Consider the following 27,395-nt stretch of genomic DNA (forward strand, 5'->3'; position numbering starts at 1 on the left):
GTCAAAATATTTTACTGTCATAATATTGTGAATAAATGAGGCTTGACCTGGAGGAAGCCTTTTAACCAGCGGAAAAAAAAAATATTTTAACTGTGTTGTTTTGTCACAGCCCATACTGCTCTCTGCATATACTGCTGTTAAGGAGTTTTAAGTTCTCGATGCATTGTCTTTTTAACCAGCATTAATGATTGTCTACATTTATTTAAACTATTTGTGAACACCATGTGCTTTTCTTTGCTGGCCACTTAATGGTTACTTTTCATAGCATACAATTTATGCTACTGTATTGAATGTTTTTGCATTGCTAGTAAAGACAGTGTATTGTGCAATGCTTTGCATTGATTAATGTCACCATAGATGGCTGTTCGTAGCCAGATGCTAGACTTAGGTCGATGTCAACAATCTGACAGTAGTCGCTTGTACCGATGCTTTCTTCTGTATTTGTCATTTAACTTATGATGTGCTTTTTTCAAACAATGTAAGGATTGCCATTTGCTACATAAAAATGTTAAATGAAAAACTGAAATAAAGTGCCCACATTTCACACCAACATCAGAGTAGAATGCATAAATGAATAAGAACATTTTCATGAACTATTTCAAGAGTAAATTGTCAGAAATGATAAAACTCCCTCAGTGCAGAAATTAAATACAGTTAACAGCTCTGTTTCCTTTGAGTTAAGATCAAAGAAAAAATTCTAAGTGCTGTAATGCTTTAACTAGGATATAGGTTAATCCTAACACTCAAAGTCCAATAACCACAGTGTCTGTCCCCTGACTCAGATCAGTTAAATCAAAGGGAAACAAAAGAGGAGCTATACTTAAGAACCTACTTGGAATTAAAACTACCACTGCAATGATTGAACAGAATAGGAAAATTAGATGTGGATTATTTATTATTAGAGCTCTGTCTTCTAAAGCAGTGCTAGTAAATAATTTGACATCATATACAAAAATGTATTCTCTTACTAAAACATGGCTGTGCCATTTATTGTGTTTATTTATTTCTATTTTATTGAAGAATATGTTTGTCTAATAAATCCACTCCTCCCAGTCATACTCATACTAAAATTCGAGGCTCTGGCAAAGGTGGGGGAGGCGCAGCCATCTTTGATTCAAGCCTGTTAATTAATCCTAAACCTAAACTAAATTATAACTAGTTTGAAAGCCTTGTTCTTAATCTTCTACATCCAACATGGAAAACATTACAGCCAATTATATTTGTTGTTGTTTACCGAGCTCCAGGTCTGTATTCATTTATCTGAATTTTGTGAGATTTTATCATGTGTAGTCCTCAAATCTTATAAAGTAAAAGTTATATACGGTGATATTGTCTTGCTACGGAGGAGACTCTGTTGCTCCTCTCAAAAAGAAGATTATGAAGCAAAGGGAACTAGCACCTAGAACTAGAACTAGCGAGGGAGAACTATAGCTCCCGAACTTGCAAAATAAAAACAAACTTGAAAGTAAATGGTGTTCCACCCCTCTGGGAGAATCTCATTTAGACAGTCTGAAAACATATAGTAAGGCCCTAAGAAATGCCAGATTAGACTATTATCCATCACAAATAGAAAAAAAAGAAAATAAGAACAACCCAATGTTTCTTCTCAGCACTGTAGCCAGGCTCACAGAGAATCCCAGCTCTATTGAGCCATCTATTCCTATTGCTCTAAGTAGTGACGACTTCATGAGCTTCTTTAATGATAAAATTATAACAATTGGAGCTAAAATTCATCACCTCTTGCACTCAATTTCTAAGGGTTCACCTTTAAATGCAGGACGGCTAGAAAGAATGACAAGACCTGACATATACTTAGACTGCTTTTATCCTATAGACCCTCAACAATTAATTTCAAAGGTAAGCCATCTACCTGTCTCTTGGACCCCATCCCAACGAGGCTACTTAAAGAAGCGTTACCTGTTGTTAACACTTTACAAGATATAATCAATATGTCTTTATTAACAGGTTATGTACCACAGTCATTTAAAGTAGCTGTGATAAAACCAACTATAGAACTATATCTAATCTTCTCTTTCCCTCCAAGATCCTTGAGAAGACAGTCGCTAATCAGTTATGTGACTCTCTACAAAGCAAGTTAGTCCTAGTTTATTTATGGACTTTCAGTCAGGATTTAGAATGCATAATAGTAGACACTTCACTAGTGAAAATTCCTTAACAACCTTCTAACTGCTTCAGACAAAGGACATCTCCGTACTTGTTTTACTAGATCTTAGTGCTGCATTCGACACTACTGACCATAGCATCCTGTTCCAGAGACTGGAACATTTAGTTGGCATTAAAGGAATCGCGCTAAACTGGTTTAAGTCCTATTTATCTCATGTAAATTTGTTAATGTTAACAATGAATCCTCCAAGTACGTTAAAGTTAGCCATGCCATTCCACCAGGCTCAGTGCTGGGACCAATTCTATTCACCTTGAATATGCTTAATCTAGGCAATGTTATTAGGAAATACTCAATTAACTTTCACTGTTATGCAGATGACACCCAGTTATACCTATCAATCAAGCCAGACAAAACCAGTCAGTTATTATCCAAATAGAGCACTGCACTTCCAGAATGCAGAGTTACTTGTGGTTCCTAGAGTCTCTAAAAGTGGAATGGGAGCCAGAGTCTTCAGCTATCAGGCTTCTCTACAGTAGAACCAACTCTGTGTTCGGGAGGCCGTCACCACATTTAAGAGTAAACTCAAAACTCTCCTCTTTGATAAAGCTTATAGTTAGGGAGTGAGAAGTTGCAGCATTCGCCTAGACCGGTGGGGGAGGGTGTATAGCTGCAGACACGACACCCCTTCTCTTCTCTGCTTCTCTTCATAGTCAGATTAATCTACCAACCCTTATAGAACTGGCTTGGGTTCACCTTGCACCAGCTATTAATTATGCTGTTATAGTTTTAGACTGCTGGGGGACTTTCTTTGCAACCCGGTCTCACGGCAGTTTGTGAAATGGTCACATGATTTTAATCAATTGAGTCATCAACAGGGAAACAATTTTCACGTTTATATCAAAATGAACCACGGCCGCTGGGACACGATCTGCGGTCTCTGGGGGACGCAACAATGGGGAAGTTAAAAACACCACACGCCGGCGACAACTGCTGTGATAATGGGCTGCTCTGGGGGATGCAACAACGGGGAAATGAAATGCCACACGCGGTAGATGGTGACAACAAAGCCCGCCGGGACACAATTCACAGTCTTTGGGGGACGCAACAACAGGGAAATGAAACGCCAGACCCTGGTGAGAATAATGGGACGGACTGCCACACGTGAGACACTCAACAACAACTGGGGACGGAACCCTCACACAGGAAACGGCAAAAACGTGGTGGTTGTGGTTAGGAAAAGAACCTAGAAAGGAACCACCACACGCGAGACACCCATCAACAACGGGATGGCCATGGTTATTAAGAAGAGAACAACAGGGAAAGGAACCGTCACATGCAGTAGACAGCGACAACAGGATGGTTGTGGTTAGGAGAAGAATGCGGAAAGGAACTGCCACACGCGGGACGTGACCCTCGGTCTCCAGGGTGAAATCCTGTGTTGTTTGACCCATTCACCATCACAACCAACCTCCTTACGTGGATTTTCAATACAACTTGCTACCAAAAGATTAATGCTCATCACCACAAGAAAATCACGTCCCTGTACACAAATCTATAGTTATAATAATGTCACCTTTCACAAACTGCCATGAGACTGGGCTGTCTATGTGCATCCATGTCCCAAAAATGCTTGTTAGTAACTCAGCTCTGGGGAGCTTATTCCTCAGAGTCCTTATGTTTTTTTGCCCAGCAGTTTTCCTTAGATTAGGGTGGCACCTAAATCATGATTGGAGCTGTCGCCGCGATACTGCTCCACACCCTACTATGCCCTGCTACGCTTTGCAGTGCCCTGCTACACTTTGCAGTGCCCTGATACGTTGTAGCCAAGCTACACCCTGTAACGCCCTGCAACCCTGTGAACTACTACAACTATTTCTAGTCAGAGTTCCATTATCTTTATTGTGACTATTATTACCAATGTTCATCACACCCCCAAGCGGCACATTCAGACACGGCCTACCAAGAACCTGGGTCTGTCCAAGGTTTCTGTCCAAGGTTTTTTCGGCACTTGGGGGATTTACTGGAATTGTTGGGTCTTTGTAAATTAGAGTGTGGTCTAGACCTACTCTATCTGTAAAGTGTCTTAAGATAACTCTTGTTATAAATTTGATACTATAAATAAAACTGAATTGAATAAATAATTAAATGAATTGAAGTAATAAAAAGATTAGCAGAAATATCAGGAGGCTGTGTGAATCAAATCTTCTCTCGACAGCTTCGCTTCTTTAGGTCACACGAACCAGAGCAGCCTCTCTGCTGTTCTTCATGTTATCTCATATGAAAATGTATTACCCGTTATAAAATCATACCCTAAAGTAAAGAAAGAAGACCAAATTTAAGAATAATTGATGACTTTTACTAGAATGTGAGTGGTCTGTCAGTACAGTTATGCTGTGAAAGATATAAAAAAATTGTTCTCCTGCTCATAAGGGCCCGGAAAGCAAAACATTAATCAGCATTGGACTACAAAGTATAATTTGTGTCACTGAGGTACAGAAGTGTATTCAAATAGTCTAGATGAGACAAGTGAATGTATTGTCATTCTGAACAGTAACCTTTAGTCTGCTTCAAAAGGGATCAGAAGTAAATGTTGTTTTCTCCGTCAGACAGGAAACGTTGCTGCCAATTAAACCATCGTCAATGCTTTTAGTGTTACAGTAAGTCTGAATGTTCAAACATTCACACACTTAAAGTGGACAATGTGCTAATTACAAAGCTTGCGTCCTTTCAAGTGCTTTTAAACATTGAAGCTGCCCTGGACAAACATTAATAGATAGCATCAGGGAAGAACAAACTGCCATCTCCACAATCTTCATGAAGAGCACTCTGTACACCAGGTCCAGCATGGTAAACCGTACATTCAGTCTCAGTAATTTCATCACGTCTGTATGAGATAACCAATATGTGCCAGAGTCAGACGGTTTCCTGTTGTAGAGTCCATGCTGGCTGTGTTAGCTGTCGTACCAGTCCAGAAAGAGGAGAGAGAAAGAGCACATGACCAAAAAGAACAGGATCCATACCCGGAAGCCAGCGTTGTTTTTGATTGCCTTGTGACAGAAGTAAACAAAGTGACGTTTTACTGATCAGATTTATTAACATCAACCAAAGGAAAAGATAATGTATGAATAGCACATGCAGAATAGATCAGTGATGTTACCTCTCGTATATCCTCATTGCCTTCTTTGACGTTTTCAGTAGCACCCACAACCAGCTGATGAATACTGTCTATCTCTGTTTCCTGTCACGGAACGCAAGAAGGACGGTGAGTTTATGTACAACTTCTTCAGAAAATGAAGAGTCTAAGTGAATTAAATAAAAGGAACTCACCTGTTGCAGGACTTTCTCAGCAAAGATCTCCTGCAGTCGAGAGATCTCCACCACCTTCCCCTCGATTTGTCTGGTGTGTACAAAAGGAAAACATATAATATCCCATGAAAATAGAGTGCCTAGCATATGTAAGCCCTTCTAGATGGCATTAGTAATATACAGGCAAGTCATTTTCACTTTTAGGGCCATATTTGTTCCAGATGGAACAAAAATGTCAGTTATTTTCTCTGGCTACCACGGTAACAATTGAATCTGCAAACACCTATGTCCTCGGGTCATTTTAATTCTGTTAGGATTGACATTTGGTTTTTCACATAATTGTTGTCTTTCTCACCTGGCTTTTCAATCACTAGGAGCGGTGTAATTTAGTGGAAGGGGGTAGTGACATTGTGCAACACATTCACACAAGAGTGTCTCTGGATTACCACGGTTCTCTGGAAAATCATTTTACCATTCACTTCACTGATTCACAATACTGGTGTGTGAACAGAATGAAATTACAGACATCCCCTGGTAATAGACATGTTCATAAAAGGGAACGTAACGTGTGCCGAGCAGGACTCACCTCACTTCATCCACCAGGCTGTTCATCTCACTCACCAACCTCTGGTTCTCCTGCTCAAACTAGAAAGAAATGCACAATAACCAAACATCTTCATCAATAACGCTTAGGTAGATGTCAGACTTTAATTCTGGGTAACTAGGAAAGGTGAAATGATGTTATTTGGACTCCTATGAATGTATTCTCACTAAAACCCCTCCTCCTTTAATCAATGATTGCACTTTGTTTAGTCTGTGTGCATTTAGATGTCGTCTAAGCATAGCTGTACTTTTATGAGACATGCATTACTCATACAGATCACCATATACTGTATACAATGAATGAAGGTGCCACACCATTTGGATCTCCTCAGGAGAGAGCTCGTCTTCCACTCGACCCTCCTCCCACAGGTTGACAGGGTTGTCGGGTACCTCTGGCACACTCTTCTCTAAAAGAAAGAAAAGTAAAAACTCACAACTTTCACTTTCACTTTGTTTATCAGAATTGTTCATCTAGTTGCTAATATACTCTTTGAAAGGAAATTTTTTTAATAGGGCTAGATCCTTCCTTTTTTCTAACCTGACCAGTTTTTTTTATAACTGTGGGCATGAATTCAATAAACTCACCTTCCTCCACAGTGCAGTGGAGGAGGGTCTAGCTAGTCCACACAGCATTCCCGGATGGGAGAAAAACGTGCTGTGATTAATTGGCATTTCTTTAAAGCAATCACAATTGTCATGGGCAGTGCTAAGCACCGGAAAAAAACACTCTGTCGTTGCAAAATAGCTTTAGAAAGGAACTTATTTTGGTGGATTGTGTACGTTCAAAAGTTATTTTAGTCGTGCAACAGAAAACTCAGATTGGACAGATAGTTTAGCTAGCTGTCTCAATTTACCCTTCAGAGATCTGAGGAGCAGTTAACCATAGTCCTCATAAATCCACCGGAGTTTAAAATTACAACACAATGAAAGCGGAAGGAAACGGACATCTGGCTGAAAAGAGTGAAATACGGTGGAATTTTCAACGGCAACGGAGCAATCACGGAAATGGAACGTCTTGGATATAGACTAGGGTTGCTTGTACCAGGTTTCGTGGCTCAAGACGACTCACTAACTTACCAGAACTTTCCTCCTTGACAGTCTTCTCCTCTGTGGGCTCCACCTCCAGTGTTTTTGCCACTCGACTGTGGTGTTCTGGTGCCAGCCTTGACCTAAAACCACAGAGCACAGGCTCAGGACCAAGTTTTGAAAGTATTATAAAGTAAATAATAACTGTTGTGAATGAGGTATGCATATACTCACAGCCTCTTCTTGTCCACCATTCTCTTGACCCTGATTGCTCTCTGTTCAGAGTACAGCTTACATACTCCTTAAAAACAATCAAGGTACACATAATGTTACCATGCAGTCCAGTTTGCTGAGATATTGGTTCAGTGATTTTCAGGTCAGCAGCATGTGCATGTTAAAACCAATAAAACCAGCCAGCTGGACTCACACTTACTTATGGATGGATGCAATGCATACAAAACAGTCCATAGAATACAAGGTATAAAAGACATGCGCTGTTTAAAATGTAATGAGTTGCATGAACTCACCTCTCAGATAAATTTCTATGAGGTCCAGCACTGCCCCTCTGTGCTCCTTTATCTGGGCTGATGTCACTTGCTTCACCGCTATGGTGAACACATTAACACATTCATTTATTAAAGACAAATGCCCAGGTTTTGATATAGTGCCAACAAGCAATAATAAAATCCAATTCCTTTTCAGCTCCCTGTTGATGTTTTGAAAAGTGTATCATGCAATATAATGCAGGACAAAATTAGCATTATCTGAGAGCCTATTTTACATTTCCAATACGATCTGGGAACTAGTTCATGTGCTGCACAGTAAAACAAGCACACACCTTCAATGCGTAGCTGCTTGATAGCCTCAGAGCAGGTCCTCATGAAGATCTGAGCATCCTGGTCAATCTGGTCTCGTTCATTGTCCGTCATACGGGTAAGATCTGATGAAATGAGGCTGTAAAACAGACAAGGACAATAACAGTAAGGTTAAATACTTCATGGGCATGTATCAAAAGCTGAACGTTTGATTGATATTCAAACAAAGACTCTCAGGAGCACAGCTTTATTAAATGTGGCCTAAATAGAGACAGATCCTTCGTTCTCCCTAACATTCACGTCTTATCTACCTTCAACCACTGTCTGTACCCCCTACAAATCCTTATTCAACATTATGTGGGGCAGAGCCCGTACCCATCATGCACTTGGCCAGAAGGGGACGTTCAAGGTTCCACAAATGGTTGAGTTATGAGTGTCCAATTCACCTGAGCTCATGTTTTATTAGAATGAGCAAAAATTGAAACAATCTGACTAAACCTGCACGAACATGAGAAGAACAAGAAACTCCACAGAAGTGACCATGATTGTGACTTGAACATTAGGCAATCTTGATGTCAGGCAGTGGTGTGTTGTTAAGGCTTAATGGGTCCCTCTTGTGGACACATTATATACATGCATAACTACTGGTAAGAGCTGATGATGACTCTACTTTGTAAAGGTGGAACTTGAGTTGTTAGATTGGATTTTGATCTAGCTTGACTAGTTTAAACAGACTAATGTATAACTATAATAAAACTAAACGCTGAAACAATTAGTCAACTGACAGAAAATTCATCATCAACTATTTAGATAATTACGAAATCAAATAATATTTCAAGCACAATGCCAAACATTTTCTGGCTTATACCTTCATATGTTGGGTTTTAGTCTGTTGGTTGAACAAAACTGTTTATGTAAAGATCTTGCATTTGGCTCTGGGAAACAGCAATGAACATTTGTCATTGTTTTTAATAATCAACAGATTGATTTGACAAATTGACAAAAGAAAAAAAAACATTAGTTGCATCCTTTAATTGAAACAAACATGGAAGAACAAAGATGCAGTGGTAGAAATTAAAAGAGTCAACAATTACCATACGTATGGTGATCTAGAGAAAGCTTTTTGGATTGGTTAAGATACCGTAACCTGTTATAACGTATTTCTTTCAAGGGCACCATGAATATGGCTTTTATTTAAACCTTCGCTATCCTTGGTCTGAAGTGACGACCAGCTACATTAATTCTATAAACATTTGGAAGTGTATTTGGTATAATCCATTATTATTCTTTCAGGCAAAGTCACAGTGTGGAGGAAAACGGAAGACGGCTGATGGCGAGGCTGACAGTAGACGAGACTTGTGTACATACCATCGAAAGACTTGTTGATGGATTTTCCCACTGCTAAATATTGCTGCACTCCACCCATTGACATTGTTAATGTTCAGTTAATGTGTTCTGTTGAGGCTTTATCAACAAACCTAACAAAACATACCACACACCCACACCTACAGAACACAGAGCAGGCCTTGAAAGGAGGAAGGCCGGGATTAGTCCCAGGGCGTGATTTGTTCTTCACTTGGTTGCAGCTCAATTATTCCAGACAATTAGTCTGGATCCTGCCGCTACAGACCACCCTACTCGCTGCTGACCTTGTGCCAGCAGACAGCCCCCTGCAGCACACACACATTCAAACTGGAGGAATTTTTGATGGTACCTTGAAGGAGCCCTGACTTCTGACCTTCTCATGAATTTAGTCAGAATCAAAGTGTTTGTTACTTCACTGGCCTCCCCTGCAGCCTTGAAGGGTTTTACAGCTGTGGTTGTTGATTGTGGTGGATTACTGCGACTGTTTGGCGAGGCTTACCTTCCGGCGCTCACATAATCTTTCCTGTGTTGTAGCAGAAAGTCTTTGAGCTTGGTGATGTTCGTGATCTGCCAAGATAAAGTGAGAAGAAGCATTACTTGATTAGGTTTGTGTCAATGAGTCTCTTTAAATGGCATGCCTCAGTTGCTCCTTCAAATATGTTAACCACGTCAACACGGCTTATGAAAGAGTTTTTAGACGTATACCAGGAAATCATTTTCTACCAATTACATTTAGACAGAGCCAGAGTAAATGTATACGTTTGTATTTATTGGATGTGACAGGCAACCTCGTCTGTCTATCTCTGTAAATTCTCAATATTTGCTTTTGACAATTCATCAAGTTTAGGACATACAAAAATCAAACCTGCAATTTCCTTGTCAAACAGCTCTCATAAATAAAACCCTGAGCGGCTGCATAGAGAGCACTGATCTCTAATAAGCCTTAAATTCATGATGTGTTACTATTTATCACAGAGAAAATGTCCAAGTGTATGTGTGCACAGGCAAACCAAAGGAAACTTGGTTCAATCCAATATTTGCTCCTGTAATTCGGTCAAATATTAAAAACGACCAAATTGCTTTCCTGTCCACAGAGCTCTGCTGTCAGGGTACAAGTGGGTTTACATACACATAGCAGCCTCTGTTAGATCCAGAAGAAGACAGAACTCAGACAAGCTAAGGCTTGAAATATGACACAATGAGTTTGACTGTGACAGCCGTCCCAAAGCGTGGGAGATTATTTTGATAGCAACCCTGTCTTCAGCCTTCAGATTTTTTCACTCTAACAACCTCAATTATCAAATTGCCTTGGCTGTAAGGGGTAACCTGGCACCAGCAGTCTAATAATGTTTCTAAACATTCACTCCTAGCGTCACAGTGACCTGATGCAGTGTTTTATTTGAGCTGACGTTTGAAAAATGACAAGTTTTTTTGACTCAGAAAGTAGGTGTCAAGATAAACACAGCTAAGCAATTTGTTGGAAACCTACAACTCCTCCTTCGGTTTAGAAGGTAATTTAGTGACGTATGACACACTGCTGTGGGGCATTAACTCAAGCAAGGGCTGTTAAGGCAAGCCGACCCTTGTAATAACACAATTATTTGAGGTCAAAAGTTAATTGTTGTTCAGAGCAGTTGAACTTATAGGGGGTTCAGGGTAGAAGAGAAACTTTATTTTGGTTTTTCCAAACATTGTCCGTTATGTAGTGTCTCAGTGAATGAGCTCCTGCAAGATTGACACCTGCAGTCATACTGCCCTATGTCCCGGGTGATCCTGTTTGTTGGAAAGTATGAGCTATTTAACAAAGTTAGTAACAATGTTTTGCTTTAGCAAATAAGTGATGCATTCAGCCATTCCAATGTGTATCTTTTTTTTGTATTTTAAAGATTTTTTTCCGGAGTTTTTATTGCCTTTAATCAACAGGACAGCTTGAAGAGAAGAAAGGCGAGAAAAGGGGGGGATGACATGCAGCAAAGAACTGCGGCTCAGATTTGAACTCTGGCCGCTGCCAAGGACTACATGCCTACATGGGGTGCACGCTCTGTTGGGTGAGCTAGATGTCACCCCTCCAATATGTCTATCACGGCTGAGACAAATTAGACAGTTGTGAAGTTTCTTTTATCCTAAATTGTCGTTAGTTGTAGAATCTTAACATTGGCCTGCCACAGTGTAAAATATAACATCTTACATGGCATGTCTAATTTATATTTTACCTATAAACTATATTTTTTGGCTTGCAATTAGCACTTGGCTTTAGCATTTCATTTATGTAAAAAACTATATTTTCCTGCAGAACTCTGACCATGGTGATGCACCTTTTTGACCAGCAGGCAGTGCTAAATCCATAGCATTGGAACATCAGACACAAGAGAAATGTGCGTCTCTGTGTGTGTGTGTGTGTGTGTGTGTGTGTGTGTGTGTGCGCGCGCTATTGGTGCCCGGGAGTGTTAAGAGTGCTGCTCTGGGGGTTGAGCTGTCTCCTGTGTGTATACATTGGAGCTTGGATTCCCAGCACAACCTCGAGGGTTTGCAGGGGGTCAGAGGGATCAATTGCTCTTGTAACTTAAGACCCTAAAGAGCAAGTAATTCCCCAACAATGAGGAAGGGGGTGGCCTTGTGCGTGCGGCTCACCTTGTATGTGTGTATGTAGCGTGTGTGTGTGTGTGTGTGTGTGTGTGTGTGTGTGTGTGTGTGTGTGTGTATACGTGCAACCGTCATAGGTGTGTGTGAAGCAGAGCTCGCAGCGACGGCAGAAGGAGACAGTCTGCCGGGCTACATCTAATCTCGTCATCATCAAGGACCCCCACTTTACCTCCTCATTTTCTCCCCCCCCCCTGTTTCCCTCAAGCCCCGATTGAGCCCAAACAAACCATCAGGGGGGATTATTATGAGGAAGAAAAAAGAAAAGGCTTAGCAAGCAGATTTCTACAGAGCTTGGATGGCTCTTTGTTTTGTTAAATCCAGGTAACTGACAGAATTTGATGATGACTGCCCTGCTTTGGTTTAAGTCCCTCTGTGTCCTGACCGAGGGCTATCCATACTGACGCCAAGCTATGTTATGTTTAGGTATGTGGGCCTGATACAGAGAGGATGCTTCAGTGGAGGACTCTGCCGCATGCTGATTTTATTATCATGTTTATGTCTGAGTCTCTAATGGGTTCAGTTTTGTCTTCTGTCTATTTGCAGTCGCTTCAGTCAGCTCTTTAAACAAACAAAAAAGTACATTTAAAGAAAACTTTGATGATTCTACGAACAGGGTCTTTGACCTTTTTGGATATGTGGTCAAGTTGTATTACTGTGTTTTGATATTTACTGGATAAGTCAAAGCGGTATTAAGCAGCACTTGTATAAAGTCCGGGTAGTTGTTCATTTTTGTACATGCAGGTCAGATCATGCATGGATACAATACGTCGACTTAAAAAACCAAACACAGAGGCACATCCGTTGGGACATTGTGTTGACAAGAGTAGCGGTGGGAGGATAAATCCATAGAGCATAGTATTGCAATATTTTCCGTAGCTGTATACTGTATTGATACACAATGCCAAGTATTGGCCTATTGTATACGTGTTGGTCAGTTTGTCTGCTTGACAATCCCATTTTGCAACAATAAAAGTTAAGTGAGATTAACAAACAGAGACTTTTTTTTAATAGATAAAACAGAAAGATTCATTTTGGTGACATAATTTGAAATTGGGAAACATCTGAAGTTGGAAAAATGGTAATAAATTGCAATGTATCGCAGAATATTGCAATATGTTTAAAATGGTAATAATATCATATTGTCGTGACATAAGTATTGTGAGGCCTATGGTGATTCCCACCCCTAGAAAAGAGTATAAACAACGATCTGCCATTGTGCTGTAAGACTGTCACATCTACAACAAATTGAAAGTATTTTAGAAGTGCAAGAGGGTGACATCACCATTGAGACAGGTCTAACAGTCTATTTGGGACAAAATTTAATGGAAACTAAAGCACTGTATTTGGAAGAAACTAAATCATGTTTTAACAAACAATTTAGTGAGAAACAGATGTATTGGTTGGGGCTGTGTAACTCACAAAAAACCCTGAACACCACAGTAGACAACATAAATGCATAAACACAAAGGCAATGATAAAAGGGTTAGTGAGACATCAAGTGATAGGGTCACGATCAGACAGACTAAGCCGGTTATTTGATAAAAGCAAGCATTATTACGTAATACTGTGATAGTATTTGTGATTCTGGCTATACATTTCGGAAAAATCGGAACGTGTTTTACAGTAACGTCATCTGAAGTCTGTTAATCAGGTAAATCAACAGCTTCCCTCCCTTCCTCTTGCTGAGTTTTCGTTTATTCACATTCACCAGCATGCTGGTTGTATCAACGCAGTATACATATTTGTATATTTATTTGCTCTAAAATCAAGCCTCACTTAGGTGTAAAATCTTAAAATTGTACACACACCTTTATTGACACTGGGTAGGTGCTTCTTGACCTGCTGGCACCCATCTTTTTTTTTTTACTTCTGCGCGCGCGAGTGGAATTGGTTGTTTCAGGTCAGCAGTAGCAAATATATATAGAAAAAAAAGATGACACACTTTAAATATGTCAGTTCCTAAACATGGATATTGAAGTCATGATGGCAATATGGAAAACATCAACGCTGGATTATTCTCAGTAAAAAACGTCGCCATTTGCCCCTGTCCCTGACATTTAGAATCAAATAATACTAACAATAATAATTCATGATAATGGGCGTAACAACTGATGTTAGATATAAGGTAGCTCAAAATAAGTAGTTTTATATTTAAAAAATAAATCCAAATCAATTACAAAGATAAACCAGGACGGGTGACAATCCAAGTAATCCCATATCATGTTGTGGTATAAAAAATGTGCACAATTATGAGTAAACAGCAGATGGGGACATGACAACTTTCCTTTCGTAGATGGAAAATGGCTGAATTTGTAAGGGGACTTCTGAGAAATAAAACACTTTCACTCTCAACAAGATATCTAATTTGGTGTCAAAAAGAGATTAGACACCTGCTGTAAAAACCAGAGGAAATGCATGTAAAAAAATATCCAATCAGCATCTGAAGCCGTATAATTTGAGGAATGGACAAAGCAACTATAAGCAAAATGTGTGTGTCTGGAAACAACAGACATTTCAGCGGTGCAGATGTCAAACCAGAGTAACTCTAAAACTATTTTTCTGTTGACCTTTGCCGTCAACAATGCCTTTTATTTACACAACTAAAAAGTAAACAATATGTTTACTATAAGTTAAACAACATGATCTGCTTTAATTTAACACTCAATATCAATGTGAAATGACTATTCACACTTAATACCCTATGTCCTATTGCACTAACATCTTAATCTAGAACAAAAAGAAGTCTCTAAGTAGAGGAGCACACATCTGCTGTGGTTTCATGGTTCAGACTCTGTGTTTTGAAGTGTCAGGGTCAAGTATGCAGCCTGCTGTCATCTGCATTGGTAGTATGTATTCCAATGATTGTATTTCACAATAACTATGATTGTCTAATGACAAAGCTTGACAGCATTCTTCAAAAAGCGCCAACAGCTGCTGCTTTACATGTTTAAATGTTCAAATTTAGTCATGTCTTTAAGCTCAACACTACTTTTTCTGCAGAGTATCTGGTGTCCATCTTGTGGCTTAGAGTTTGACATACATCTGTAAATCTGCGTTTCACCACTCTTTACTCTTTTATTTTCATTTTCACAAATAATGCAAAAGCATTTTGTTGCACGCAGTGAAACAAAATCAAGACTGTGCTCAGGCTCAACAGCAGATGCCTCCAAATTTAAATTTGCCCGGCTTTCATGGGAAAACAGTGCCAAGATTAGGCCAACTGGTTAAGAGACAATTTAGCAGCATGTTCATCTCAGGATGATCCTTAAAAATCCCTTCCAGATACCTAAAGTCCCGACTGACTTTAGTCTTTTGACAGCTGGATACCAGCATGTTTTTACCTTTGTGCCAATATGTTTGTGACTTGTGTCGAAATTAAAGAAGAAACGTTTTCAAGTCTCTTGGGGTTGGAGGGATTATTCCACTTTTACCCATCCAACCATGTTTCTGTAAATAATATTACATCAAATTAATATAGATTGGACCCTTGCTGAATTTGCAATATAATGAGGTTCATATCAGACTTCACTTTGTTTAGTGAGACAATATCCTCAACAGTCAGAATTTAGCCATTAATGTACTAAACGAATGATTGTTTTTTTAATTTCTGAAAAACGTATTGGCCATGTTCTTCTACCATACATTTTTTAACTTTTTTACTTGACCAACAGCAACTTTTATTTAAGAAGAGGTCTTTCAAAATTGTCAAGACAAAAAGAAAATATTTCCACACTTGCATACTATATTCCTTAAATGAATGACATTAATGCAAACTCATAAATGTCATTGCTGTATTCCATTTGCTGCTGCGGCTGGCTGTACACTATCTGTCCAACATGACCTGTTAAACGTGAAAGATCTGCCAGTGTGCTCCAGTTTAATCTGCATGACAACATTAATAGAATCGTAAAAATAATCCTTCACATCATTTTAAGTGTGGTCTCCATCTTTGAGTGTGCCACCACTGATTTAACATATCCCAGTGTATTTAATTAGGGATATAGGTTCCTTTCATGTTCATAATCAGACACTATCAGACCGATATGCTCCAGAATACCCCCAAAACATAACATTGAACAAACAGTTTGGACTCGGAAACTTGATCATCAAAAATAAAGTAAACCAGATTTCAAACTAAATGTTTCGAGAATATACAAGCATGATTTTTCAAAGTGAAAGTTGTCATACTCTCACAGACCAACATACTTGTTTAGTGCTGGCTGATGGCCAGGGTTTCTAAGAAAACACTTAGAGAAGGAGCAACTTTGGAATACAAAAACTGAAGGCACAGTGGGGAGCAGAATACTATTTTCTACACACAATTTACCAATTCCAAAGTGACCTCCGCCATTTAAACTTGAGAAGGGCAGCATGCTGCAGAGAGACGAGGTGAGCGGTGAAATGGAGATCACAGTGCCCCAAACCGACCCCTATGAGGTAAAAGATTCCCAAACCAAACCCCACCCTGTAAACACTGGGCCGCTTATTAGTCAATCAAGCCTTTTTGCCTTGAAAGAAGCTACATTTCCTTTCTCACAGAGCTGCTTTTTGAGTGGGAAAAGCCTCATAGGACCACTGTGTATTTGTCAACTTTGATGTTTTCTTTCTATTTTTGTGAAGCTTCAGTGGGAACTCGGAGAGTCATGTATGTCTTGAAGGGCACCCACATCTGTTGTGCATTAAGTGCCGGCCGTCAACATTGTTACTGGGGACCTAATTTAATATTTTCTCTGTTTTGATCTTCCACCTTTAATCACTGGCTCTTTGGAGGATCGGCTTTCCCCAAGAAATTGTTCGAGAGCCGAAAGAAAATGTTATTGCAGCATGTTTATGGAATCATACATGTGAAGAGGGGACTTGCACAAAAAAATGTTGCCTCTGTAAGTCTGTACAGAGAAGAATGGATAGTTGAGTTGTGGGTGAAAACCGCGACATAACTGTAGCAGTCAGGACATTCCAAACTCGCAATTTCAATTTCTACAAAAGCTGCTTCACCAAGATGGTTTGAGATTATATCTTCAGCGTGAGGAAGACAGCGGTAGGGGGGGGAGGAGAGCAGAGGGCAGGCACCACAGGATAGGTTTAGGTTTCTTTGAATCAGCACCACTGCTTTTATGAAACCACCATTTCTAATATTAATGTAACAGAACATAACAAAAACCTGGTTGTGTAGGGCTGCTGCGACTGGGCACATTTTTGCCTCAGACTGATGGCTGACATCAGGTACAACTTAAAGTCCTGCCTCCCCGAGGGAAACGTAAAGTGGTTCTTCAAGGTGCCTTTGAAGATGTTTGTGTTCACGATATTCATGTCAGGCCAAGGACTTCTGGCTGTAGAAGCAACGCTCATGACAAGGAGCAAAGCCTTTTAGTTGCCGTTGATCCTCCTCCTAATGCCAACCATTGAGGATGTCTCTGTACATTTAAATGGAAGAATAAAATTTGAGATGTTTTGTGACATTTCCTGAACAAGAAGTGTCCTGTAGCAAGAGGTTCAAAAGAACTTTTCTTCATCAAGTTATGTGAAACTTCCTCAATTAAATCAAGAAATCATTTTCAGAACACTGTAAGTCTGGAAACAGAGGTACGTAATTACAACCTGTAGTTGAAGATTAAACCCCTGTTTTAATTAGTGCAGGACATTATTAGAAAACTCGCCACATCTTTTTTAACCTAAAGAAAGCGAGGAGAATTTTCTTTACTATTTTTATAAATAATGTTTCAGTTTACGCAGCCTAAAGTCTGGGTCACATTGGGCAATTTTCCGGATCGATTCGAAGCCCAGAATCCAGGCCTGTCAGTGTTGGGGGAGCAGTGGCGCTCGGACCTGACAGCTGGCACAAAGTATTCTGGGCTCAAATAGGCTAAGTCTGGCCAGTTGGCCCAATGTGATTTCTTATTTGAACAATTTAGCTTTTGTCTTTCCAGAGCAGTCATTTATTCTGTACACACTGGGCAAGATTTTAAAATAGTCTGACCGGGGTTCAAATAAAAATAGTGTTATGTTATTTCAGCAATCTTTACTTCTCTGTATACAGTAGATGCCATTTTGGATGGAATTTATCTTCAGAAGTAGACTGACTTTAAGTTATTCTGTTGTATTGTTGTTGCACACAGTTGAGTATTTCTTGATCTTGACTGCTGCTTGAAAATAATAATAATAATAATATTAATAATAATAATAATAATAATTGCTGGCCATAATTAAATAATATATTAAAGGGTTGACATTAGATTCACTTCCAAGACAAAATGCTAACTGTAAGATATGTTAAGTTGCTAACTGCAATTTACACCTTAATGCCGGAACAGTGGGCACCAGGCACAATGAGTTAGAGAAACAGACTGTCTTAAAAGAAAAGCAGACATACCATTCCAACGTGAAAGACGGACAAAGAAAGACCATTGTGTTATTAATGGTGATGTGGAAAGCTACTTCGTTTTGAATACATGGAATGACAGTGCATACTGAAACATTACATTATGGTTTATAAAAAGTGTGTCATTAATATACTTTGAGGAAAAGTAATTTCTTTTTTGAGCAGATAAATAACAAATACACAGGAAGGAAGATAAGCTCTGACTCACTTACCAATATGATTATGGTTTCTGGTTAAATGAGTGCTTGGAAAATTATTAAAGTATACATTAGTCAAGAGTAGACCATAAAATTAATATTGATCCTGTATAAATGACCATAGAAATCATGTTTACAAGGCCAAAACAGTTTGGAATGTGGTTTATTAAAATGGGTAGAGTCAACTTGAATACACTGAACCATCTTATAGCAAATACATTCTCACTGAATCAATTTTGGCACCTCAGACATGAAAATGCTGGGGCATTTAATTGGCCTGTCTGTGGTTATTGTGTCTTCTCCAGTGGATACTACCATTATCTAAATAGGAGGCTGCTATCTTCAGAACAGCACAATAATCAGAAGAGCAAAATACAATGCAGCTGACACATTACCTCCCTCCAACTAAACCTACACATACATCACTTATGAGGATGAATCCCATTAGTTTTGGCCATAAGGATATATAATTTTGCTAGACCTTTTAAGGTAGCTATCCCTTTAATATCTCGGGGTGTATTAGGCAATGCTAGAAATCCATGAGAGTGACTGTTGTGAGGCAATTTTAGCAGTAAGGTGGAGAAGTGCCTTGATTTGTCATTTGTTTAACTAATGTACAATACAATAACATTTGTTTAATGTTTTTAATAGAGTATTATATCCATATTGCCAACTGCTGACTCCCATATAATTCACGTTGCTTTCAATGTAGTTTTATAGTTATATATAATGTTATATACACTGCTGATAGAGGCCTTGCTAACGGTGAACATCTGGTTATACACACTACACAAAACGTAGCTAGGCATTGCGTTTCAGTTTCACCAATCATGTCGGAGAATTGCCTTACTTGCTGTTCACATTCCCTATGCCCACTGCTGCTTCTACATTACAGCATGAGTAACCATCACTAAAACAGTCCAGTACTTACTGTCATTCAGTTTGTGTCGGGGCTAGCCCAGTTAGCTAAAGTTAGCTTGAGGAGGAACACTCACCACTTCTTTCGCTTTAGGAGAGAAGCCACTCTTGGGTCTGCTCTTCTTGAATATTTCATCTTTGGTAGAGTCAAAGCCTATTCCAATCGCCTTGTTCCTGGTTTTTACTGTCTTGACACTGGCCTTAAAAAGTAAAGTTATATCCACAGCCATGTCTGTCAGGGCAGCTGCAGCGCAAGCTGTAAACAAACTGACACGTCACCAAGAGACGACGTCATTGAACTGCGACGCTTTGGATTTTCCCTGAGACGGAGAAGAAAGCCTTACATTTTACCTTAATGTTTTATCAGTAATTATTTATTGTAGCGTGTACTGTACTTCATAGTATTTACATCCTGCAAAGTTCTTAACTGCTGTCAAGTTACTCTTCGTCACGATTGAGTTCCAGGTAGCGTCATTTTAAAAACATTTTAAATATAACAAATTAAGTTTTAAAAGACTTAAGTAGAAAGCTTTACCTTTTATTCAGATTATCATGTTCAAGTATGGTGACATTCGTGTTGAATTATCTGCACTGTATGCATGTGCTATAAGGATGTAATTTCAGCCAATCAATCTGTCTCTCTCTCAAACAGGAATTTCCCCAGTGAGGGATTAATAAAGTCTATGTTATCTAATTTTATCTCAGAAAAATGCCCCTACAACTTCTTGAAGGGATGCCCAGCAAAAAGCGAAGACCTAACTGGACAGACCAGGAGTGTCTTCTTCTTGCTCATTTAATGCAGGAGAGAAAAGACATAATCAGAGGGAAGTGCAGCACTGGAGTTTCAATACAGGATAAAAGACAAGCCTGGGAGGAAATATCCCAAGCCATCAACACTGCATTTCCACAGATTCAGCGTACAGTTTCTGACTGTAACAAAAAGTGGGAAAATCTGCTGGCAAAGTCAAGGAAGGAGATCAAACAACAAAGAGCGGGCATAGGTATGAAAAATAAAAATGCTTTTTGATGGCAATAAATATCTTACAAATTGGTGATATTAAATCTACAATCTAAGGCTGATGAAATAAGCCGTGAGGGTGGATACATGGGGATAGCTGCAGAAAAATAAATTTTCATCATCTCTGTTTGTATAGAATTGATGGTTTTGTGTTCATTATTAATGAATGCATGACATAGCTTTTCATTCACAGAAGGCCTGTCTCTTGAGCAGTTTGGTACTGTGACTCAAGTAGTGATTTCTGTGATGAACCTGTCAGACATGTTGCAACAGGATAGGAAAGACTCTTCAGTCTCAGAGTTGGTGGGAACTCAACAAAACAGGTAATACATTTTTTACTTGTTATTTGGTCAATATTAGTATTTCTGAATTTATTGAACATCTGTTATTGAGGTCTGATCATCCTATTGCAAAACAAGCAGTATTTTCTCACCCCGCTTATTGTCCTGTTTATTTGGGTATATTTGGGTTATCCACTAACTTCACTGTAAACAGTTTTCAGTTTAACTTTGTTCCAAATAAATAGTCCCTATTAAAACCGCCCACATGATTATTTAGAGTAACAGGAATTTTGTTTCTGGAAATAGATGCTGCCATTAATTTATCAAATGTAATCTGTCAGTGTTATGAGCACACTAAAAACAACAAAATCCAAAATCTAATCTTTGAATCTGGACAAATTAAACCAAACCAATCTATGTGTCTGTAGATTGCTAGAGGCAAGTGAGAAACCAACTATAGGATGAAAGGATGAAAGTCTATAGGATGAAATGCAAATTCTTGTCAAATAAAATTGTTGACACGCTTTTTTACAGCTGTAATGAAGAGGGAAATGAGCACACGCTAGATGAAAGATTCTCAAACAAACATCCACTGAGAGTGCTTGAACTCCCTGGATATCCAGATTCAGCCACCTCTCCAGCCAAACAAGAAATGGCAGCATCCACTAACGTCCCTCAATCGCGCACAGTGCATTTTAGTACACATCGTGCTGCTGGCTTAGCTGCTTCCTCAGAACACATAGATACCCCCTGCTCTACTTCCCCACACTGCAAAACTTTGCAAGAGCGAATGGATTTGGAAATGTCTGTGCTGAGAAGACAAGAGACAGTCCTCAAGCTGCAAGAGGAATATTACACACTAAAAATTAAGCTGATGAAAAAGCAAATGGAAGAGCCACTTTCAAAGGACTGAATTTGCACCTGTTTGTGACTTGTGCCTGTCTCTGAAATGTCTATTCATGTCAACTAATATTCAAATAATATTAATAATTTATATTTGTAGTGAGTTTTGTATAGTGAACCAATAAAATAGCAGATTTAATTTGTTGGATACACATTTTATACTCTGCCACTGAGAAATATTAATTAAGTGTGTGTGGTCAAACTTCACAATGTCACAGCCAAGTATTTATAGCAAATTTGCTTTTGGATCCATAATATCAGTTCCTCTTTTCATTGTAAAGAAGAAATTGCCCTACTGATGACAAACAAATGACACATTAATAAAAGCTGGAATTATTTCCTAGGTGAATGCCCTGTTTCATAATAATGTGGAAGTACACCTATTACATTTTCAAATGTAAAACAAAAGTCTGAATTTGGAAGCTGTAAATGTTTGACATATACCAATATACATATTAAAGTGTAACTTGGTCATGCCAATGTAAGTAAAGCTACCAAAATGTCTAGACAAATGTAGCAATTTGTGCGTAATATTTCTCATAAATCTGTTTATTTGTAATTGATGGGGGTTGGCACCCAGATGTAAGGAGTGGGGCCCAGAGTGTTGAATAAAAGTCTGTTATTTGCTGTGTGGTTTGCTCATTTCCTTTGTTAGTGTTGTGCCAGACTGTGTTACAACCGAGGGCTGTGACTGTCTCTCCATTTCTGCCGCCTCAGCGTTAACTCCTCGTCATTTCTTTTCATTCACTCTTTTAGCTTTGCCTGTGGAAAGAGAGCAGCTTTTCAAGAACCAAGGTTATAGGCACAAAAAGGCCTGGCTGCATTTATGATACTTAGTCTGTTGAAATGAGGGGTCTAACCGATCATTAAAGTTTCCTAACTTTTATCTTATTCCGGGATAAGGCACACTAATTGAGCTTGCTTACCGTAATGGGCTGGAATGGCAAAAAGGATGACAGGGAGCTACTGATTTGATCTAAACATGTTACGATCACAGTTTTCCCCATATGATGAAAAGCAGTCTTTTCTCGAATCATGTTTTAATCTCCAATAGAGTGGTTAAAAACCTTTTTTATCTGATGTACCCCCACAGCCCTTTCAGATGGGCTAAAGTTCTCCTTCACCTGCACCACTCAAATATGTTCTTATGAATGGATTATATGCAATGTGCATTATTTAACATACACATATATAATTATATACTTTTTCATACAGTGAAATACAAATACAGCTAAGTTGACCTTGGTACAGTACTTGAGTAAAAGTACCACCACTGCTGGTAACTTAACATTACTACAATTTGTAATCATGTTTGGCTCTTCATCACAAACATGTAGATATTGTTTTTAAAACAAATTCATTTTTGCAAATTAATTGACCTTTTCCATGTTTCCACGTCCCTTCTGAAAACTGCAGCGGCAACCCCCTTGATACAGGTACTCATGGTTGGGAAGTATTTCTTATAGTTCATTGCTAGTTGTTCTGCTGTCACACCATGAACATGATCTGCCTTTAAACCTTTGCACTCTAGTTTGGATTGCTTGGAAGCTGATATTTTTGGATTGTATGCCTATTTGTTGCATTTATTGTATTTCTTTTAGTCCTCTAAATGAGAGCATCAACGAAATGTATTATTGTAGAAATGCAAAACATGCTGATTAAGTAGACTACTGATGATAGCCTAAAAGCTGAATTAGTACAGCATTCCTTATAAGAATTCCAAGCAACTATCAGTCCCCTGGATAAAGCGTCAGTGATGGTATCCATTCCTCCCGTCCCTGACAGATGAGCCATGTTTTGGAGTGTCCTCTGGGCAGTCCACTTAACTGCCTGAAAAGGAACCCCTTAATCTCCACTTTCTCTTTGTTTGGACTATTATCAGACCTGTCAGTCCTGGCTGCTTTATCTTCACAGGACTCATCTACTGACTGTTTGACGTTGGCTTAATTGTATCAAAGGCCCTACTGCTTTGCCTGAGGATGCATCCTTCCTCTAACTCGCTCGGATGGTGCCAGCTCTGATAACAGAATGTCTTATTGGGGAGATTAACACTGTTTTGTGTAAGGTCTTTTTTATGCATTTTGCTGGCTTAAGTTTTCCTGCTGTATTCTGCTTGGTTGAGTCCCTCACTGTGCTGTATTTTCTGCAGTCTGCAATGTTTTTTAGTGGGGTGTAGTCTGAAACCTGAGCTAATGAAAAAATGATATCCCATCGTCCACCACTGATCCAAATGTGAGATTGTCCCCTTTGATGGCAGTTAACTCTGTCTTTTGGCAGAAGTAACTTGAAACAGTCTGTAGGAATGTCATGCATCTTGATCTGATGAAGAGCAATTACATGGGAGGGAGCTGTTGCCTTTGAGGTAGAAGCTTACCTGCCACACCCTGCAGGCTTCCAAATAAGCCTCTGGACACGTCCCAAACGTGTGAGAATGTTCCCTTTTCTGCATGTCCTTCTTCTTGTGACATGTGGTCTGACAGGGTTTGACAGGTGGGGGTTGGTCAGAGGAAGCTTTGGCCAAGATTTTGAATGAACTTATCCAGTTTGCTTTAGTTGGCATCATGTCAACGAGACAAATAGAAGAAGCCTTTTAAGAACCCAAAAGAAAAGATATTTGGAGTTGGTGCCAGGTAGATGTTTGACTCGGGTCCGCAGTTCCCTTTTTGTTGCACAATGTTTGTCCAATAAATCAACAAAAAATAGCCTACATATTATCCCTGTTTATTTGTCAAACAAATGGTAAATAACATGTCATTATTTTAATGTAAGCTGGATGGGGTTTTACACATCCACAGTGCACTATTCTTTAAACGGCAAATTCTTCGTTTGACGTTTATTCCCTGTTAATCTTAATGTGCCACAAATATTGAAATTTGCATAAAGTATTTTAGTTGCTGGCCAAAAAAACTACCCATCCTCTCACGTGAACCAACAGCAGGTGCAATAGCACCTGCAGTAAATACCCCCCCCCCCCCATAAAAGCTTTAACTTTCAAACATTGAATGTTTTTGAAACTTGATGTTTACCCCTGATTTTACTCGTACTTCAGTACAGAGTTCATCCAAGTATTAGTGCCTTTACTTAAGTAGAATATTTTTTGTACTCTTTCCACCTCTGGTCATTACTGTGTATGCGAGCGTATGACGTGTATGCCTGTGTGTTAGAGTGTGGGAAAAGGATACGGTTCTTGTGTGCATGGCCAGTATCTCTGGTTTCTGTACTCTGTGCATGGGTGTGCATGTCTGAGAACATTTAGATGTTAATTCTTTTTTACCACCATAATAACCAGGACCAAGTTTTCGCATATGAATCACAAGCATTGCATGCAAGGTCATGTACATGTAAGTTCCCTGGAAAACTAATCATGGAAAAGACATGAAGCTTAGACGCTTGGACCAACAAAGAACCACCCATAGGTTAAGTACAGATGTTGCAATCACAAATTAGATTTTCCATAATGCAGTTGCTGTTACAAACACTTAACTTTATTTAGATTAGAAAGGGCATTGCCCATTACCAACAGGCTTTAGGCACAAGGTCTCTGCTCTAGAGATTAACCACAATTTATGCTTTTATTTGGTTGGCGTCGTGACAGCCAAGCAAGGGAAAGTTTCTAAAAAGACACGGTTAAAGGGCACATTACCCTTTACCCACTTATTTTATGTTGTCTTGCCCTTCACCACAAGCACAAACAAAAGAAACAACTTTTTGGACTCAGAGTGATTGGACTATAGCCATCAATGTTATCATTATGTTGTGTTTGGCAGGAAAAACGTCTCTTGGTTCTTTGTTACCATAAGTTTGGAGGTTGTTTTACAGAGACAGTGGACATAAGTTTCAAATATGATATAATCATGCCATGGCCACACTAAAACAGCCCAGATTTAAGCATTCTGGATATGCTTGACTTGATCATTTTCCACAATGGTCTTCAGAAATGGACAGCAATTGCCCCACCAATGAAAGGGGATCCTCTTTGTAATTAAAGCCAGTAGAAAATTGGATCATTTTTTGCCTGGACAGCTTTCACATTCCAGCCTAATATGGCATTGGAAGCTTTTGAAGTTGCTGTCTTGGCTGTCCCAAATTATACCTTTCATCAGCCAATCATAAGAAAATGGCAACCTGACATTCCCAATCGCAACTTACTTTTGAGCTGGAGTCCATGTAATCAAGAGGGAGTGCATACTACCCACTAACAAATCGACTATGAATACTGGAATTAGAATTTCTTTATTGTAACTTATGGAATATGTTATTTTTAGGATCAAAGATACATTTTAACTTGATTCACCAACAGTCAAATATATGCAATCATCCATTAACTTATTTGTTCCAATATTTACTTTTTTGGTGATCCCTGAGTTATGTTATTTATTTTAATCTTGTGATGTAAAATGTCAGTTTTTTCATTATAGTACTATTTATAACTATCACTAACCAAAATTATTTGGAATCTTTTGTGACCGCTGGAACATTCAGTCCAAGATATGTAACTGCAACATTGCGGGTTCAAGACAGGCAGAGGACCTTTGCCACTCATAATAACTGCAAACATGTATGTACTTTCCAATTTGAAGCTTATCCTTTCTCTCTTTGCAGTGACTGAACTAGAACACAGCTCTTTGCTTTTTCCTTTCATGACCTTAATTTTAACAAAAGGCCATAATCATGTGCATTTACAGACCTTTGTACAACCGTAACAAATGTGTCTATTTTTCTGTTAAAAGAGGAAAAAACACCTTGGCTGGACTAAAAAGTCACAGCCCGTTGCTGTAGAAAAATGTAAGTCTTACAAATTGAAGGTGTACTGTAATACTAAGCTACTAAACTACTTCAGCAAGTTGTGCAGATCACAATTATTCATGTTGCTCTGTCACCACTGTTATGGACAGTTATGTCACTTCGCACTCTGAGCTAAAGTTGAACACATTTGTTGGGGATTCACTGAATAAGTTCTTGCAAATTCTGCACGGTCACCCAATTACATGTTGACAGAGCTGACACAGATGAACGCATTCACACTGACAATAATGTTTAAGGGCTAAAATGTTTCATGGAATTTACTGGGGACTGGTCGTGCCATTGCCTCATCTACACTGAACAGCTGCAAGATTGAAATGCAATGTAATTTTAGTTTTAAATAACTCAGGGAATTATGGGTGTTAGCAGTCAGTGGGTTCACTGAAAAAATCTTTTTTATAGTGAGAATGTTATACTGTGGTAGTGTAGGTAACATAGTGCAATTTTCTCAACCATCAATGTAACAGTCTATCATTTTGTATAATCTTTTTTTGACCCACAATGTCAAAAAAAAAAACTCATCCAGGACGACAATTGGCCAGTTGAGGTCAATTAAACTTCTGCTCTTCTGCTGAGAGACTGTTGGCTGACCGGTGTAACCCGAAAACAATGGCCGCCATTATGCATCCTCAGGCTTGTCTACTGTCCAGACACGTACTTCTGCCTCAGAACAAACCAACCTCCTCAGAGACACTGGAATGAAACATGAACTAATTTGTGTCTTGGTGGTTTCTCCCATTCTTAACCCCGGCCTCTGGCCAAGGCCAGGACGTCGCAAACGGCTTCACATATTTATAAATAGGCAGAGAGAGAAAAGGGGAAAGAGAGAAATTAGCCCAACAGATGACTGAAACCATATGGAACTGGTGGAGAGTAACTCATCTTATGACAACATAGCACGCAGACCCCTCCTCCCCCCAAAAAAGTCCCACTCTGTCTCTTGTCACAGCCGTTCAGGAAAGACTGCAATTGGAGAAGGTCAATCAGTGGCTGGGGCCAAGAACAAAGTGATT

At 39.1% G+C, this 27,395-nt stretch overlaps 2 protein-coding genes across 4 annotated transcripts; one reads left to right on the forward strand and one right to left on the reverse strand.

Moving 5' to 3' along the window:
- Window positions 1-4,457: 4,457 nt before the first annotated feature.
- On the reverse strand, window positions 4,458-19,670 carry stx18 (syntaxin 18). The gene is made up of 11 exons (XM_034869878.1): window positions 19,455-19,670; window positions 9,740-9,807; window positions 7,899-8,014; window positions 7,588-7,665; window positions 7,295-7,361; window positions 7,112-7,203; window positions 6,350-6,441; window positions 6,018-6,076; window positions 5,453-5,522; window positions 5,283-5,363; window positions 4,458-5,172 (listed from the first exon to the last, which is right to left on the reverse strand). Exons 1-11 carry the CDS (start codon window positions 19,605-19,607, stop codon window positions 5,077-5,079), a joined length of 972 nt encoding a protein of 323 aa, XP_034725769.1. The 5' UTR covers window positions 19,608-19,670; the 3' UTR covers window positions 4,458-5,076.
- LOC117943631 lies at window positions 19,667-21,875 on the forward strand. 3 transcript variants are annotated; one of them, XM_034869882.1, is made up of 4 exons: window positions 19,667-19,842; window positions 20,030-20,378; window positions 20,589-20,718; window positions 21,211-21,875. In XM_034869882.1, exons 2-4 carry the CDS (start codon window positions 20,087-20,089, stop codon window positions 21,587-21,589), a joined length of 801 nt encoding a protein of 266 aa, XP_034725773.1. In that variant the 5' UTR covers window positions 19,667-19,842; window positions 20,030-20,086; the 3' UTR covers window positions 21,590-21,875. The 3 variants fall into 3 exon arrangements, with proteins under 3 accessions (XP_034725773.1, XP_034725775.1, XP_034725774.1); XM_034869884.1 differs by having other exon boundaries at window positions 19,676-19,734; window positions 20,083-20,378; XM_034869883.1 differs by having other exon boundaries at window positions 19,683-19,842; window positions 20,083-20,378.
- Window positions 21,876-27,395: the final 5,520 nt, after the last annotated feature.

The sequence above is a fragment of the Etheostoma cragini genome, chromosome 4, assembly GCF_013103735.1.
Source record: "Etheostoma cragini isolate CJK2018 chromosome 4, CSU_Ecrag_1.0, whole genome shotgun sequence".
NCBI classification, from domain to species: domain Eukaryota; kingdom Metazoa; phylum Chordata; class Actinopteri; order Perciformes; family Percidae; genus Etheostoma; species Etheostoma cragini.